General features: G+C 35.2%; 1 protein-coding gene across 5 annotated transcripts in view; it reads right to left on the reverse strand.

Annotated features, from left to right (window-relative positions):
* The window catches only part of STXBP4 (syntaxin binding protein 4), a 110,430-nt gene that overhangs the window by 65,931 nt on the left and 28,775 nt on the right, over positions 1 to 15,724 (reverse strand). For all 5 annotated transcript variants that reach the window (XM_045587351.1, XM_045587350.1, XM_045587349.1 and 2 more), the window contains 3 exons: positions 15,257 to 15,348; positions 10,428 to 10,517; positions 6,830 to 6,895 (listed from right to left, as the gene is read on the reverse strand). In XM_045587351.1, the coding sequence (XP_045443307.1) occupies positions 6,830 to 6,895; positions 10,428 to 10,517; positions 15,257 to 15,348 (248 nt within the window). The remainder of the gene's footprint in view (positions 1 to 6,829; positions 6,896 to 10,427; positions 10,518 to 15,256; positions 15,349 to 15,724) is intronic.

The raw sequence follows: 15,724 nt of genomic DNA on the forward strand, positions 1-15,724 counted from the left end.
CTAGCTTTCCCAGTGCATCCGTACAAAATAAGCATTAAATGTTTCTTAAATTCTCTTGCAAAACACGTATGTTAAATCTAAGAAAGAACATTAAAAGTTAAAAAAAAAAAAAGAAGAAATCACAGAAGAAGATAGATAACACAAAAACACATGTGTTTAAAAACTCATCTTCCTTATAAGTGACTACAGGCATGCTGGAAACAATGGATTATGGAATGCTGAATGTGGTCCTGAATCCAGAAAACAGTGGCTCATTATACAGAACCCAGAACCCTACCATCAGTTCTAAGGAAGCCAACCAACTGCAGAAAATAGGTAAATCCAGTGAGGTCACCAAGTGGCCCTCTGCAGTGGAAACAGGAACATGTTACTATAGTAACCTTTTAGAACAGAGAAGTCTGACAAATCAAATATATGTACTTTTCTTCCTTTTTCCCCCCCTCTAAAGATGACACTGACATTCTAGGCTACTTACTAAACTGAAATACCATAAAAAGTTCAGATCACTAAAGAAGGAAATGTGGGGACTCGTATCAATTCTGAAAATTAGAGACTTAGTGTTTCTTTAATAAATGCACAAAGAAACCATCTCTGTAAGTGTAAAACTATGAATACGTCCTTAGCAATCACACATTATTGCTCTTTTTAAAAGTAGTATATTTATTCTGTCCTTACAGTTGCCTTTGTTGCTTAATCCATAAACCAAGACAGCTCCCATGCCAGCTGCACCAGCTATAACTGAGTTCATGTTCAACCTCAACGATCCACAGGGAACCCTGTGCTGATTGGACCTTAATTTTCTGCCTCAGGAGTTCAAGCATTCAACGCAACCTTTGCACAGGTGAGGCCAAATACAACTGGGCTTATTTGAATCTAGAGACTTTGCCAAATGAACAATTTCCCGTGTTTCTTCAGGGCAAAGACTGGTTCAGACAAGCTAACTATTTTGGCTTTGGACTGTTCACCAGTTCATTGCTGCCCGAGGTCATAATGCGATGCTGAAAGGAACTTTAAAAAAACAACCTAAGTGTGAGAGCAGGTTTTAGAAAGTTGTTGATCAAAAGAAGTTGCTAGAAGATGGTCCATGCCTGTTAAAAGCTGTTAAAACTTGAAGAAAAAAATAACAAGAAGTGTAACTTCATGGGAAAATGGTGCTCATGATTTTAAACAGTGAAGTTGGGCTATTCTGTAAGGCATAAGAACTCCTAAAAAATACTTAGGTTTTAGAGAACAGTGTAGCCAATTTTTACGAAACAGTCAGTAAGTATTCTGGTAGCCATGCCTGGGAGAAAAAAGGAATGTGTCTTATACCTCAGGTGGAAAACATTCCTTACCAGTTTGTTATGTTATATTTCTTTCTTCCCCCTCTCTCTCCCTTCCTTTTTCCAATCCTCCTTCCTCCCTCTTTTTGTTCTTCATTGATTTTTTTTTTTTGGGGGGGGGGGTCACTACACTAAATAAAGGTAAAATAATTTTCATAATTTAAAATAGCTAATGTATCTTCAAAAGAGGAGATTATTCTGTTCTTAGGCTCAGGCCACTGTCTCAAAATTGGGCAATTGAAAGTTCACAAGTGAGTGAACAAAAGATTTATCAAATTGTGTTCTCTTCTGCCTTTGGAAGGAACCAGTAACCAGCATTGTAAAATAAACTAAAAAGTAATCTAGTAGTGTTTTCAACATTAGGTTACCCATGTCTCTAAAGGATTTATAAGTATATGGTATAATTATTAGTTTCATACTACTTCATGTCAAGATCTTCAAAGGGATACCAAAAATGGGAAAGAAATTTTGCCAAATTTCATACAACTCAATAGAAGAGGTATACACAGTCTCTAATTGTAATTTTTAAAGACTCTTTTACTAATTGTGAAAAATATATTAATCCTTGAAAAAAAAATGGAGGGGTAATTATTCTCACTAAAGTATAGGAACTTTTCATTAGCAGTAACATAACAAGTGTATAATATGTAAGAGAGCAATCAGTAACACCAAAAACCTTCTCCGTACACAGTGAGAGTTGGAGAACTAGTGGGGTGATGGTGCAGTGAGGTCAGAGGCGCTGGAGAATTAGCAGGGAGAGAAGGGGGAGGGGTGATGAGAGATGAAGTAATCGCCATTAGAGCAGGGTTGGGATAGGGCTAGGATGGCAGATCGAGGAGGCTCTTGGAGGCCTTGTCATTTACTTGCAAGATTTTGGCTTTCACTCTGAGTGAGAAGGAGAGTTCTACTTAAGTTTCAAAAGGATGTTTCAGGTTGTTGTGTTCTGATTAGACCATATGGGGTGGGGAAGGGTAAAAGCAGGGTAAGCTGGTAGGCAGCGATAACTACAATCCCAGCAGGAGCTGGTAATGGCTGGGCCAGGGATGGAATTGGTGCAAAGTGGCAAACTTCTGCAGTGTTTTATTATATATACACAAGAACATGCACACACATGTACATATGTGTGTATTGTATGTATAATACACATAAATAACACACCTAATTTTTTTCTTAACCATTTGAGAGTGTTACAGACACCATGTCTCTTTACCCCTCAACACTTCAGTACAGCAGAAGGATATTCTCTTACATATCACACTAAATTATCAAATTTAGGAAACTTGACATTGATCCACTGCATTCCAATTTTGTTTATCGATGCAATTATATCCTTTATAGCATTTCCCCCATTCCAGTGCAGGATCCAGTCTAGGGTCAGGATTATATTTAGTGTTCAGAGATGTTTAGCCTCTTTTAACCTGGAACCTAGCCTTTTATCACCTTTCTCCTATTTTTTTTATAGCATTGGTATTACTGAAGAATACAGCTACACACACACACACACACACACACACACACACACACACACCCCTACCTTTAAAAAAATAAAACTGTCCCTCCTTTTAGGTTTGTCTGGCATTTCCTCATAGCTAGGTCCAGGTCATACATTCTCAGCCATACTACTACATACAAGGTGCTGTTTTGTTCTTCTCAAGGTATCACATTAGAAGTCACACATACACCAGGGTGTCCTTTTCTCCACAACCTCGCCACCACTTATGGCAATGCATTTGTATGTATTTATGCATAACCAGTGGACAGGACAATGGAGTGATGAGGGGCTGAGGAGGGGAGAGTACTGGAGTGGACTGGAGGAGGCTAATGGAAGAAAAGGAGGAACTATGTAACACGTTCAACAATAAAGAAACAAAAACAAAAAACAAATGAATTAACATTAAATATAAATAAATACGTCCCATTTTTGTTTTGAAAAAACAAAAGATGGAAATTTAAAAAAAAAAAGAAGTCACACATGCCCATCTGATATTAATTTTAACACATGATGAGAGTTGTCTGATTTTACTGCTGTGTAGTTACTATTTTCTGCTTACAATAATTAATAAGCAATTTCTAGAGAACAACAATAAAACCATGTTAATATGTAAACATTCTGGTCTTCATCACAATTTCCCCCTAGATATAGTATCTGATGATTCTAGCCTGATCCAAGTTTTTACTGAAACAGATGCAGAATGCCGATTTCCCAAATCTAACGGCCATTCTGCAGTTACCAGCTGGCACTCAACTGACTATAACAAGCAAAGAGCCCTGCTTTCCTCCAATTAAATCTGTATGGACTCCTGAATCACTTCATTTTCCATGGTTTGTAATTCATTACTGTATTTAATTATCTTGGTCTCAAGCACTTCCAGATTTGGCCAATGGGAGCCCCGCCAAGCTCCCTGCATCGTGAACATTTCCTTATTTTCTGTATAACATGTTCCAGGTCCATCTTGTACTTACCCTCCCAGACCTGAAATCAGCCATTTCTCCAAGAAACCTGGGTACCTTTTATAGGGACTAGAATATGGGCACTTGGTTATGCTACTGGGATATTTACTTCTTGGCTCCTTAGTTGAGTGATGGACACATACACACACACACACCCCTGCACACAAATATCTATATACATAAAGATATTCATGTGCACATATACATTCATATGCACATATACATATATTTTAGAAATGATGCATTCACAACAATACCTCCAATTCTAGCCCATTCCACAAAATTCTTTTTTGACCTCCAATATTCTATTTTCTATGTCTTTGCTTTTTCATTGAAGTTCTGAACTTCAACAACAATCAACCCATGTTCTGAAACCTATAATACATCTTAAAATTGTTTCAGAACTCTTTTGACCATACCCCTAAAACAAACATCCTTAAAACAGTTCAAGATTTGTTTGCAATTCTTTTCCAACTCAATCCTAAACTGGCAAATGCTGAATATAATATACTGGAGTCATTATTACACTAGTATCCTCTGCAGCCACTTACACAGCTTGGGGATTGATCGCCAAAGGTTGGCTTAAATTCCCCTCCGTAACCATGTACGTGTACTATACAAATTGTGCTTCTACAGCCTTGACATTGAATGTCAGCTTGCCCGTGTACTATATTTTTAGTTTATGCTTTCTTTAGTTTCTTGAAAACGTCGCTCTGCTACTGCTTTACATGTTCTGTTGAGAAGGCTGATGCTGGCCTTTGTAAATTATTAGATCTTTTCACTTGGAGGCACTTGTTTCAAAAGCCTCATAGTTTTACTTTATGATCTAGAGCTGATCTTTCCAGGCCAAGTTTCCCTACTACCCAGTAACATTCAGGTCTTCTTTAATGTCTGGAAAGTTTTCTTGGATTATGATTCTAAATAGTAGTGCTGTCCAGTTGCTATTATTTACTTAAAGAAACTCTTTATTTCATTCTAATTTCCCTGGTTATTTTTCTAGTTTTCTTCAATGCCTTTTCATTTGAATATTAGTACATTCTTCCTAGGGCAACTTGTAATTTAGCTTTCTTTTCTAATATGATTTTGTGTTTTCCTATTCTTTTCTTTCCTACGTTTTATCAACTCTCATTTCATTTCTTCGAGGGTTGTTTTTTGTTTTGTTTTGTTTTGTTTTGGTCAATTCCTAGTCTTAGTTTTTAAATTTCTAATTCTTAGTGCCAAATGCTTGTTCCAGGATACTTGAGCTGTAGTACAGTTTTCGTTAGCCTTGTGCTTGGAACGTTTTGAAGAGGAACACATTTAATTCATAGTCTGAGGAACGCTTTACTTCATATTGCCTGATTCTTACATTTGTATTGTAACCTGGGGACAGATTTATTTCTCTAGTCCATTTTCTTGCATAGAAAGAGTTCCCGGTTCAACAGCACCCTCTTCTGTGCACTTTCCTCTATGGATCATATTGTGGATGGTTATGGGGGTGGGAGGGGGGTAGATGGAGAAGTGTGACAAGTCTTGTTTTTCTTCATTTATGCCAGATCCTTATTCCCCCACCCTTATATATGCCCCTTCTTTCTTAATTTTCATAAAAGTTTATTTGAGTCAAACTGATGGCAATGTTGAGAAGAGAGATCTCTGGAGAATCTGTCTCTCTGTCTCTCTCTCTTTCTCTCTCTTTCTCTCTCTCTCTCTCTCTCTCTCTCTCTCTCTCTCTCTCTCTCTCTCACACACACACACACACACACACACACACACACACACACACACTTTTAAAAGAATTTCTTTACTTCCTGTGTTTCCAGTCCTTCTTTCTCCTCTAGATTCAAGTTCACACAGTACTGGAGAAGGGTATTCGATGTCCTCCTCTCTCTTCCTTGCCTCGTCTCCCAGGGGTACCACCCCTTCCCTTCTCTGCTTATGATTCTTTCTGAGAAGCCAAGACTCCTGAGACGGACACTTCTGGTTGCACACACTTGCTCGAGTCCCGAGAACCACAGGGTCGTGGCCTAGCTCAGGATTGTGGCATTGATTGCTCCATTTCTCTCTCTGGGGGTGACTATTTGTACTTGGAGTTGCCCTGTTTCCTAGTTCTTCTCCAGCATCGGAAGCCCCTCCTGCTCTGCTCTTTTGAGTTCCAGGTCCCAGTGGCCGGAGAGCTGCAGGGCTTTGTCTGGTTGTTTAAACACGTTTTTGTCCGAGCCTGCAGGCTGCGGTGCTCTGTCCACAGTCCCATTGAAGGTATGGGTTTGGTCTTTTTGTGTTTGTAGTGGCTTTGTGTTTTCCGGGGAGCTAATGTTCGGGAGATTCAAAGCCAGGTGATGCCACTGATCTCTACCCATGTTCTCTTAAATTTCTGCTCTGATTATTTTGTTTGTTATCTGTATATCTGTTTTATGATAATGTCATCGTATCTGTTTTGTTGTAAGCTTCCTAAAATTCTTTGAAGAATGATGCAAAGTGAAAATAAATTTTTACTTATAAAGAAAGATTTTACTGATGGATTTGAGAGAAAGAGAGAGAGAGGAAGGGGGAGAAAGAGAAACATTGATTTGTTGTTTCACTTATTTTTGCATTCATTGGTTATTTCTTGTATCTGCCCAGGGATCAAACCTAAAACCTTGGTGTATCAGAATAATGGTCTAACCACCTAAGCTACCCAGTCAGGGCCTATATTTTTACTTTTTATTTAAAAAAAATAAATGAAAAAATGCTCTGCCTTACAAAGTTATTTATTGCTTGTTTCTTTTCATCTTTAATAATATGAAGTATGAGTAACAGATGAAAAGGGAAAAATGTAAGAGAAAGAAAAGAATGGAAAAGTAATGAGAATGATCAGTTCAGCCCATGAATATCTGGTTTTGAAAGTAATTTGAGAGAAGTTTTATCATTTCTTTGAGCAGTAAGTAACAGTCCTTCAGCACAGTTACATCCTCTTTTGCTCACATCCATCAACTCTAGGATGTTATATAGTATCACTGCTTTACAACTATACCTCAGATGTTTACACACACACACACACATACACACACACAACACATATAGACAATACATGCACTTACTTGTTTCACATTCTGGAGTTCTTCTGTCAATTGTTTCCTTTGCCTTTCTGATTCAAGTAATTTTTCCTGTGTTTAAAATACCACTAAATTAATAACTTGTTATAAAGATATGAATGGGTATCATTCTTAGAGCTTTGTTTTGAAGTTTATAAAGTCCCCAAATAGCCAACTGCTACAATCTGAAAATGTAGTTCCATCATTTTTCTGGCTATATATACCTCCCACTTTTCTGGCTGTATACTATATAAAAGTAATTAGTTATTTAAAGCAGAATTGTGATGAAAATGTATTTTCTCTTTAGCCATTTTTGTAAAGTCTCAGAATCTGAGGTCCAAAGTAAATCAATCAGGTTCAAAATATGTAAATATTAACTAAATTTTGGGTAATAACTATCATTGTCAAAGAGCTTCCAAACTGAAGGGCATTATTATAATTCAGAAGTCTCACTATATTAAAGAGGACTCAAAACTGAGTTGAATATAATTTTCCTAATTTAGCTTATTCTTGGAAGATCATCCATAAAAATTAAGACATGAATGGTGTAACCAAAATATGAAATGGTAGTTCTTAAAACAGAATATCACGCATGCAAATCAAATATCATCATCTTTGAACTTAAAATTAAGTTGAATATATACCTAAAAATGTTCACTTTTAAGTCTATCATAAAAAGGTCCACATTTTATTGATTAAATCAGATATACTAAGAATAATTTAGGAACCATTTTACTATAAACTTGAACAAGAATTGCTTGGAGATTAAACCGAGTAGTAAATAATCCTGGCAACACTGTCATATTTGTAAGAAATGATCTGCTTTGTGGAGTATTTCAGCTCATCCCCGTCTAAGAGATCAAGTGAAGGTATCTGGAGATGAATGGACTGTAGCAATCTTATGCATCTGCCACAGACCAGGAGCCAAGAGACTGCTGGCTGCCATGCTTTCATGCTCTGGCAAGTCACCTTCACTCTTTCTGTCCTAGTTTTTTGCATTTGCAAATGGGAAATATATCCATTTCCATTCAGCTTTGCAAAGCAGTACCAATGTGAACTCTGCACAAAGGCTTAAAGTTAAATAAAGACCATCACACCTTTAAAAATCATTCTTACAAAATAAATTTAGACATTAGCATCAAATTATCTTGGTTTCATTTTTGTTTGTACCTTAAATCAGACATAAAGATTAGAGATGGCACAGGATGAGAAGCAGAGACTACTCACACAATCTATGAACTTCATTGAAGATAAAATATTTATTGCTGTATATACTCTTTTTATATATTAATAGCTAAACAAGTAGCTCTCAGCCAATAGATAGGTTTTGAGTAAACAAAATTTCACACTAGGATATGTTCAGTTATATTTCATAAAGCTTAAATATGAATTCTGATTTATTGAACAGCTCCTCAGAGGAGCTTATTTAAATGTTACATGAGTATAGTTTTAAATTATAATTCTAACAATTAAGTTTGATAGTCACTGAATATATCACTAAATTTAGCAATGATAAGCATTAAGGGAATGAAAAAGATCTGAGAGCCTCTGGACATTTTGATGAACCATAAATTTAATGGTTTATGCAGAGACCAATTTTATAAAAATGTTATTTTACCAAGATAACCAATAGGTGAGATATTTTCTAAAAGGATGTATGAAAACTATTGTCAATCTATTTTTAAAACTAAATTTATTGCTTAAACCGGTTTGGCTCAGTGGATAGAGCATCGGTCTGCAGACTGAAAGGTCCCAGGTTCGATTCCAGTCAAGGGCATGTATGTTGGTTGCGGGTACATTCCCAGTAGGAGGTGTGCAGGAAGCAGCTGGTAGATGTTTCTCTCTCATCGACGTTTATAGCTTTCTATCCCTCTCCCTTCCTCTCTGTGGAAAATCAATACAATATATATATTTTTAAAAACTAAATTTATTTTTAAAACTAAATTTATAACTCTTGTTATACCAGAAAATTTAGAAAAACAATAGTTTTAAATTACAATAAAAAGTATAGGAAATAGTTTTTGTAACGCTCACATACATTTGGAAGAAACCTGAATTGCTAAAGCATTTTGATAGAAAATTTGTTAAAATATATAAAATTTTAATATGTCTGTATCCTTTGAGAAAAAAATTTCACTTTCAATAACTTATTCAATTTGTACTTTTATAACTGCACAATCATGCAAAGATACATCTATAATGCTATTTATGATGGAATTAATTTTAATAATGGAAAACTTAAAATAGCCTAACTATTCATCATTAAACTGGTTAACTAACATAAAAAAGAAGAACCATGTGATGATAGGGGAGCCAATAAAAATAATTTGGCATATCTGTATATATTAATTGGAAAAGTAGTCCAACTCATGTTGACGAAGAGAATAAAGAAGGCAAGTTGTAAAAGAGTGTATCTTGTGTTAAATGATTTAAAAAAATATGTTTTGTAAATATTAATATACTTGTATATTAATATATTAAACATATATTTATATACTTTATGTATAGTTAATATATTTTTTACATAGGGCAACCCCCAAAATGTGTACACATACATTTTTGACAGCTCAACTGATAGTTCCTTCTTTTCAGATTTAATCCATTGGAATTAATAATTATTTAAAGTGTGTATACTTTTTTTGGGGATACCTAAACAAACATTCATTTTATAGAAATACAAATAGACATCTAGACAAAGTCTACAAAAGGATATACAAGCTATGTTTAACAATAGTTTCCTCTAGAGGTTGAAATTTAGAAATTAAGGTAGCAAGGGAATTTCTTTTTTTTTTTTATTGTCTAAAGTTTTACATATGGGTAGCAAGGGAATTTCTGTTTATGGATTTAATGATTTTACTTTAATAAAAATTAAATAAACAATAGTTTCACTTATTTAAGGAAAAACTTTAAAATAATATAACTCCTTTACTTACTATGTTGACTTAATAGTAAATCAAGGAGTTATATTGCTTTTCTTGGAGATTTAAAAACTATAATGGTTTTATATAAAAATTAGGATATAATTGAAACTTAATATTCTACAATATTAAACACAGAATGAAAAATTATAAAGAGAATAAAAATCTTAATGTATATTTGGGATATATTGTATGGTTTTTCTTTCCTCAAATCATATTGCCTTTATTCCAAGTTAGGTTAGCATACCAAGGTGTCCCAGAAGCATGCCCAGGACCAGGGGAGAAAATGTATCAATATTTCCCAATGAACATCTGCGGGCCCAAATTGTCATGGCATGCTTTGTTGGCTCCTCATCCTTGCCACCAATGTGAGAAAAAATAAAAAGGATGAGAAGTAGCCACATCAGAAGTTACAAGTAAAAACCACTGTTCACGCTGAATCTTACGTATACTATAAAATATAAATTAAAATGTGAACTAAAAAATTAACTCTCTAAAGATCAATTGGAGAAGTATCAATTATGACATTAATATTCAATATTGACCAAAATTGATATAAAGCTATGTCACATTAACATTCATTAATTAAAAATAAAACTAAGCCCCAATACTTCAGAATTCAACACAAAATAATTTCCTTTTCCTTTTTTCTAAAGAAAATGTAAGAAAGCTAAATTGGAGATTACCTTAAGTACATTTACTTCTTCTAAGGCATCATTTCTTTCATGCTTAAGCCTTTCCACTTCATCTGCTTCTAAGGAATCACAGGCAATAAACTGTCAACATTAAAATATAAGAAAAAGTCATATGTTGCATACTAATTATGAGAACTAACACAGAAATCCCTTTTGACAAAGCTTAGGAGTCATTTGATTGGGCAAAAGAGAATGTTAACATAATCTGGGGTAACTTCACCCATTTATACTTAATCTTACGTTGTTGTTATAACAGAATTTAGATGATGATCAGATATGCATATTCTGTTGTCATCTTTATGATTCTTATTTAACAATATAATTTCCCTTAAAAGTCCAAATCCCAAGAGTGTGTTTAAAATATTAAAACAACTTCATGAGCTATCAACATAAACTATTCCCTAAAGACATCCGCTCCAAGCAAACACATAGTCTCCTATGCTAACAAAATACTAAGCATTATTGACAAGATTGTTTACCTAAACCCAGTAAAGTACATTAATTGAGCTTGTGTCTTGCTTTAATTAAACACAATGTAACATAACAGTCAAGTGGCTTAAAAAGATTTCTGCACAGAAACTGTGTCTTAAAGATAATATTAATAATTCATGCGCAAGTGAAAAACAACAACAAAAAATAGCAAAGCTGACAGTCTCTCTTACAGATAACTGCAAGGCAGAAAACAAGGACAATCTTAGAGAAATATTGAACTTGGAAAAATTAACTTTTCTGCCGTGTTCCAACAGCCTTTATATGCTAATGAGCATTCTGAACATCCCAAAAGGAAATTTAATTTAATAACTGGTTGCATTTCCTCAAGTTATCTGACCATACGACACCCCCTCCTCTATTTATTTATTTTTCTACATTTGGACCCTTCTTTCTCCCCTACCTAGACTATCTACCACCAGTTTCATCCTCTTCTGAGATAACCAACACGATTATAAGATCATTATTTCTAAAATATCACTTTGGTGATGTCTCTGTTCTTAAGTTTAATATTTATCCTTTCAGGCCCAACTTCCTTTACTGTCCTGCATGTACTAGACTGCCTTTTTAAAAAGTAGATCATTCTCTGCTTACTATCACATTATATATAATTGTTTTTTGTTCATGCAGGTACTCTCACACTTCTCTGTTCACCTCTTAAGAGATAAAATCCTATTTATCATTCAAAACTCACTCAAATGCCAACTCTGTCATTAATCTTCTCTGAATGGTCAAAGCTCTTTTATTATTATGGCCTCATCACACAAAGCATTCTTAAGATGTTTTTCTATCTGAATTTTTTAGAGAGAGAGAAAAAAAAATCAACGTGAGAGAGAGAGAGAAACATTGATTGGCTGCCTCCTGCATGCCCCCTACTGGGGATCAAGCCCAAAACCTGCGCATGTGTCCTTACCTGGAATAGAACCAGTGACCTTTTGGTGCATGGGACTACACTCAACCAACTGAGCCACACTGGTCAGGGCTCATACGCATTTTTATTTTTATCATTTAGTATTTATCCTCACCAGAGGATATTTTTTCATTAAATTTTTAGAGAGAATGGAAGGAAGAGACAGAGAAAGAAACATCAATGTGAGAGAGACACATGGATTGATTGCCTCCTGTATGCCCCCTGATGATGGCTGGGGATTGAGCCTGTGATCAAGGTACGTGCCCTTGACCGTAATTAATCCTGGACCTTTCAGTCCATAGGCCGATGCTTTTTCCACTGAACCAAACTGGCTAGGGCACAATACATTTTTTAAAAATAATTATTTGTGTACGATATATAAATTTCCTTACACTATACCTTAATTTCTTGAGGGACAAGCTGGAGTTTCACTGGTCTTTTTTTTTTCAATTACAAATTACACTGAATATTATTTTGTATTAGTTTCATGTTACAACATAGTGATTAGAGTTTTATTTATCTTAAAAGAAGATAAATAAAACCCCTGCACCAAAGCACCTAACACAATGCCATGCACATTGTACTTGTTCAACATATATTTAATATTTTACTGATAAGTATACATTGAAGTGGCTATAAAATATTTACCACTACACATAGTGAGAATAACATTTATATCATGAGCCCATATCATTCTATTTTCCATTCAAATGGTATTTTCCATTCTATTCTATAATATTTCACTTTTTGAAAATGGTGGTTGCAATCCATTAAATTGACTTAGCAAGAAGCCAAATTTTGAAACGTCTACATTAGGGAATTTAGCATATTCTCTCTGTGATTTTAAGGTAATCTGTTTATGGTACTTAATTAATGTGGTAAACCCATTATATCAAGGGGAGCTAGTTTGTTCCAAACTTCCCTTTTCTGTGTGTAACTCTGGACGAGCAGCAAGTGTAGTAATATGTAAATTTTTTAGTAAACCAATGATACTTAGAACAACAGTAAGATAATTATATTTTTGGTTCTAAAGGCCCTATTATTCTTAAACCTAATGTTTTTTGTCAACTAAACAAAAGTAGGACTGACTTATAATGACTCAGCAATTCTCCTTCCTAAAATACAGTAACATCTTAAGAAATCTTTTGAGTCAGACAAAATGATAAGCAAAAGAAGCTAGTTCCAAAAGAATACTTATTGCATGCTTCTACTTATGAGGTTCAAGAATAGGGGAAAGTAATCTATGCTGATAAAAATCAAACAAGTGGTTTGTTCCATTGTGAAAGTGGGAGCCACAGTGGACTGGAAAGTTGGCACGAAGGAGCCTTTTGAGTGGTGATTACACACGAGACACGAACATAAATTCATCAAGTTGTACAACTGAGAGTTTTGTACTTTACTGTGTGTCCATTAGGCACCAGTAAAAAATATTTTAAAGAAATAAATCAAGAAAAAAGACAACCCAGAAAATTAACACATGTGAGTAAACAAAGCAAAAAGCATCCCTAACAGATGGATCGTAAAATCTGATTTCCTTTTTTGTGACAAAATGGCTGAGGGGGTAACCATAGTGGAATTTCCCCACCTTTACAGACTGTCTGCATCCTAACCACAGATTGATTGATAAACTTCAGATAAGGTATTCCACTGTTGTTTTTTTTACTCAAAAAACAATATACAACAAAATAATGAAAAAGTTTTTGTTTCTGCTGAGCTGCTTGACAAGCAATGGTTTTGTTTGCTTGTTTTTAAATATATTTTATTGATTTTTTTACAGAGAGGAAGGGAGAGGGATAGTTAGAAACATCGATGAGAGAGAAACATCAATCAGCCGCCTCCTGCACACCCCCTACTGGGAATGGGCCCACAACCAAGGTACATGCCCTTGACCAGAATCAAACCTGGGACCCTTCAGTCCACAAACCAATGCTCTATCCACTGAGCCAAACCAGTTAGGACAAGCAATGGTTTTTATAGTATTTTTTAAAAAATATTGTTATTGTTGATAGTATTAAAGATATCTCCCACTCCTCCCCCACCTTTATTCTCCTCCTCCCAGCCCCTAACAGCCCCCAGATCTTCACTACCCTATATGTCCATGGGTTATGCATATAAATGTGTAAGTTCTTTGGTTTATCTCCTCGCCCCACCTCCACCCCGGCCACACACACACACACACACACACACACACACACACACACACAATGAGATATGTCAGTCTATTCCATGCCTCCATGCTTTGGGCCTTATTATTGGTCAATTCATATGGTTCATTAGATTCCACAAATAAGTGAGATCCTGTGATATTTGTCTTTCTCATATGGGTTATTTCACTTATAGCATAATATATTCCAGGTCCATCCATGCTGCCCAAAGGATTTTTATACTATTTTCCAAATTATGGTACAAACTCATTAGTGAATTGTGGGACCAAAAATTTAATCAAATAGAACTGAATATTAAATAAGAATGCCATGAAAAACTAAGTGATGTTGTGAGATGTTTGTTTCAAGTTTGCATGTGGGTGTGGTGAAGTAAAATGCATTCCTTTGTGGATATCTGAGGAAAAAACTGAAAAGCCAGCATTTAATGGGGATATCTTCTATATGCTGAAAAGTACAATACAACAAAGGAAAGCTTATAAATTAATACAATGGCTACTGTCCAACCTTTGATCTGAAGCTACAAACAGTAAATGGCTGGCCTACAGAAGACCTTGCACAATTACCATGAGCATGTTGGTTTTGCTGTCAAAGTATCACAGACTGAATACATGTTTATCTGCCCTAAAATCACACTGATAAGAAGGAGGTAAATTACTAATCTGGAGTGTGACTATTTCTGTGCAGCTGCGAGGAAAACTCTGCATGCTCACACGAAGAACTCTGAATTCCCCACTTCATCTACGTGCCTTTTCTCAGCAAATGTGGCTGCTGTAGCTTTGAGGGCTATTTGGCAGAAAGAAAACAATGGAGGAGATCAAGACGAAATGTTATTTTTGATTTTAAATTAATCCATATTTTGTAAATTTATCCAAGAACCATGTATTATTTGTATAGCTTACAAACAAACAAACAAACAAACAAACAAACAAAAAACAGTGAAACCCTAGCTGGTCTGACTCAATGGATAGAGCGTCGGCCTGCAGACTGAAGGGTCCTGGGTTCGATTCCAGTGAAGGGCACATGCCCAGGTTGGGGCGCAATCCTCCATAGGGAGCATGCAGGAGGCAGACAATAAATGATTCTTTCTTATCATTGATGTTTCTATCTCTCTCTCCTTCTCCTTCCTCTCTGAAATCAATACAAATATATTTAAAGACGACAACAACAACAACAATGAAAGTGAAAAAAAGCCCACATACATGACCCATAACATTGAGGACAAGACAATCAAGACAGTTCTGTAAGGAACACTCTACCTGTGAGTCTAATATGCTGGACATTTCACGCGCACCAACATTTACTTCATCCAACTGCAAGCAAAACAAGTTTCGGGCAACCTGGACAAAATCTAAAATGGAACACATTTCAGTAAGAAAATATTTAACCTAATCTAAATATACCTCATTTTCTACAGGAAGTTGAAGCTATGTGTTATAACAAAGTTGCCTTAAAATGATATTCACTGAAGGGACAGATCAATACAAGTTCAAATAAAAAGAAAGAAACTGGTTTTAACTTCCTTTAACTTTGGTGAAGTCAGTAAGTACATCAGTTAAGATAATCATAAAGCAAATGTATATCAATGGCGTATCTATTCCTCCAACCCTTAAATTAGGAGTAGAACCTTTTCTGAAACATAGGACAATATCATGATTTAGTTTTTCTGGCTGGAAGAACCTGAGGTCTAATAATACTATCGGCAGCTAATGTTTATGTAAAGCCTC

Source organism: Pipistrellus kuhlii, unplaced genomic scaffold (assembly GCF_014108245.1).
Source record: "Pipistrellus kuhlii isolate mPipKuh1 unplaced genomic scaffold, mPipKuh1.p scaffold_m20_p_28, whole genome shotgun sequence".
NCBI lineage: Eukaryota > Metazoa > Chordata > Mammalia > Chiroptera > Vespertilionidae > Pipistrellus > Pipistrellus kuhlii.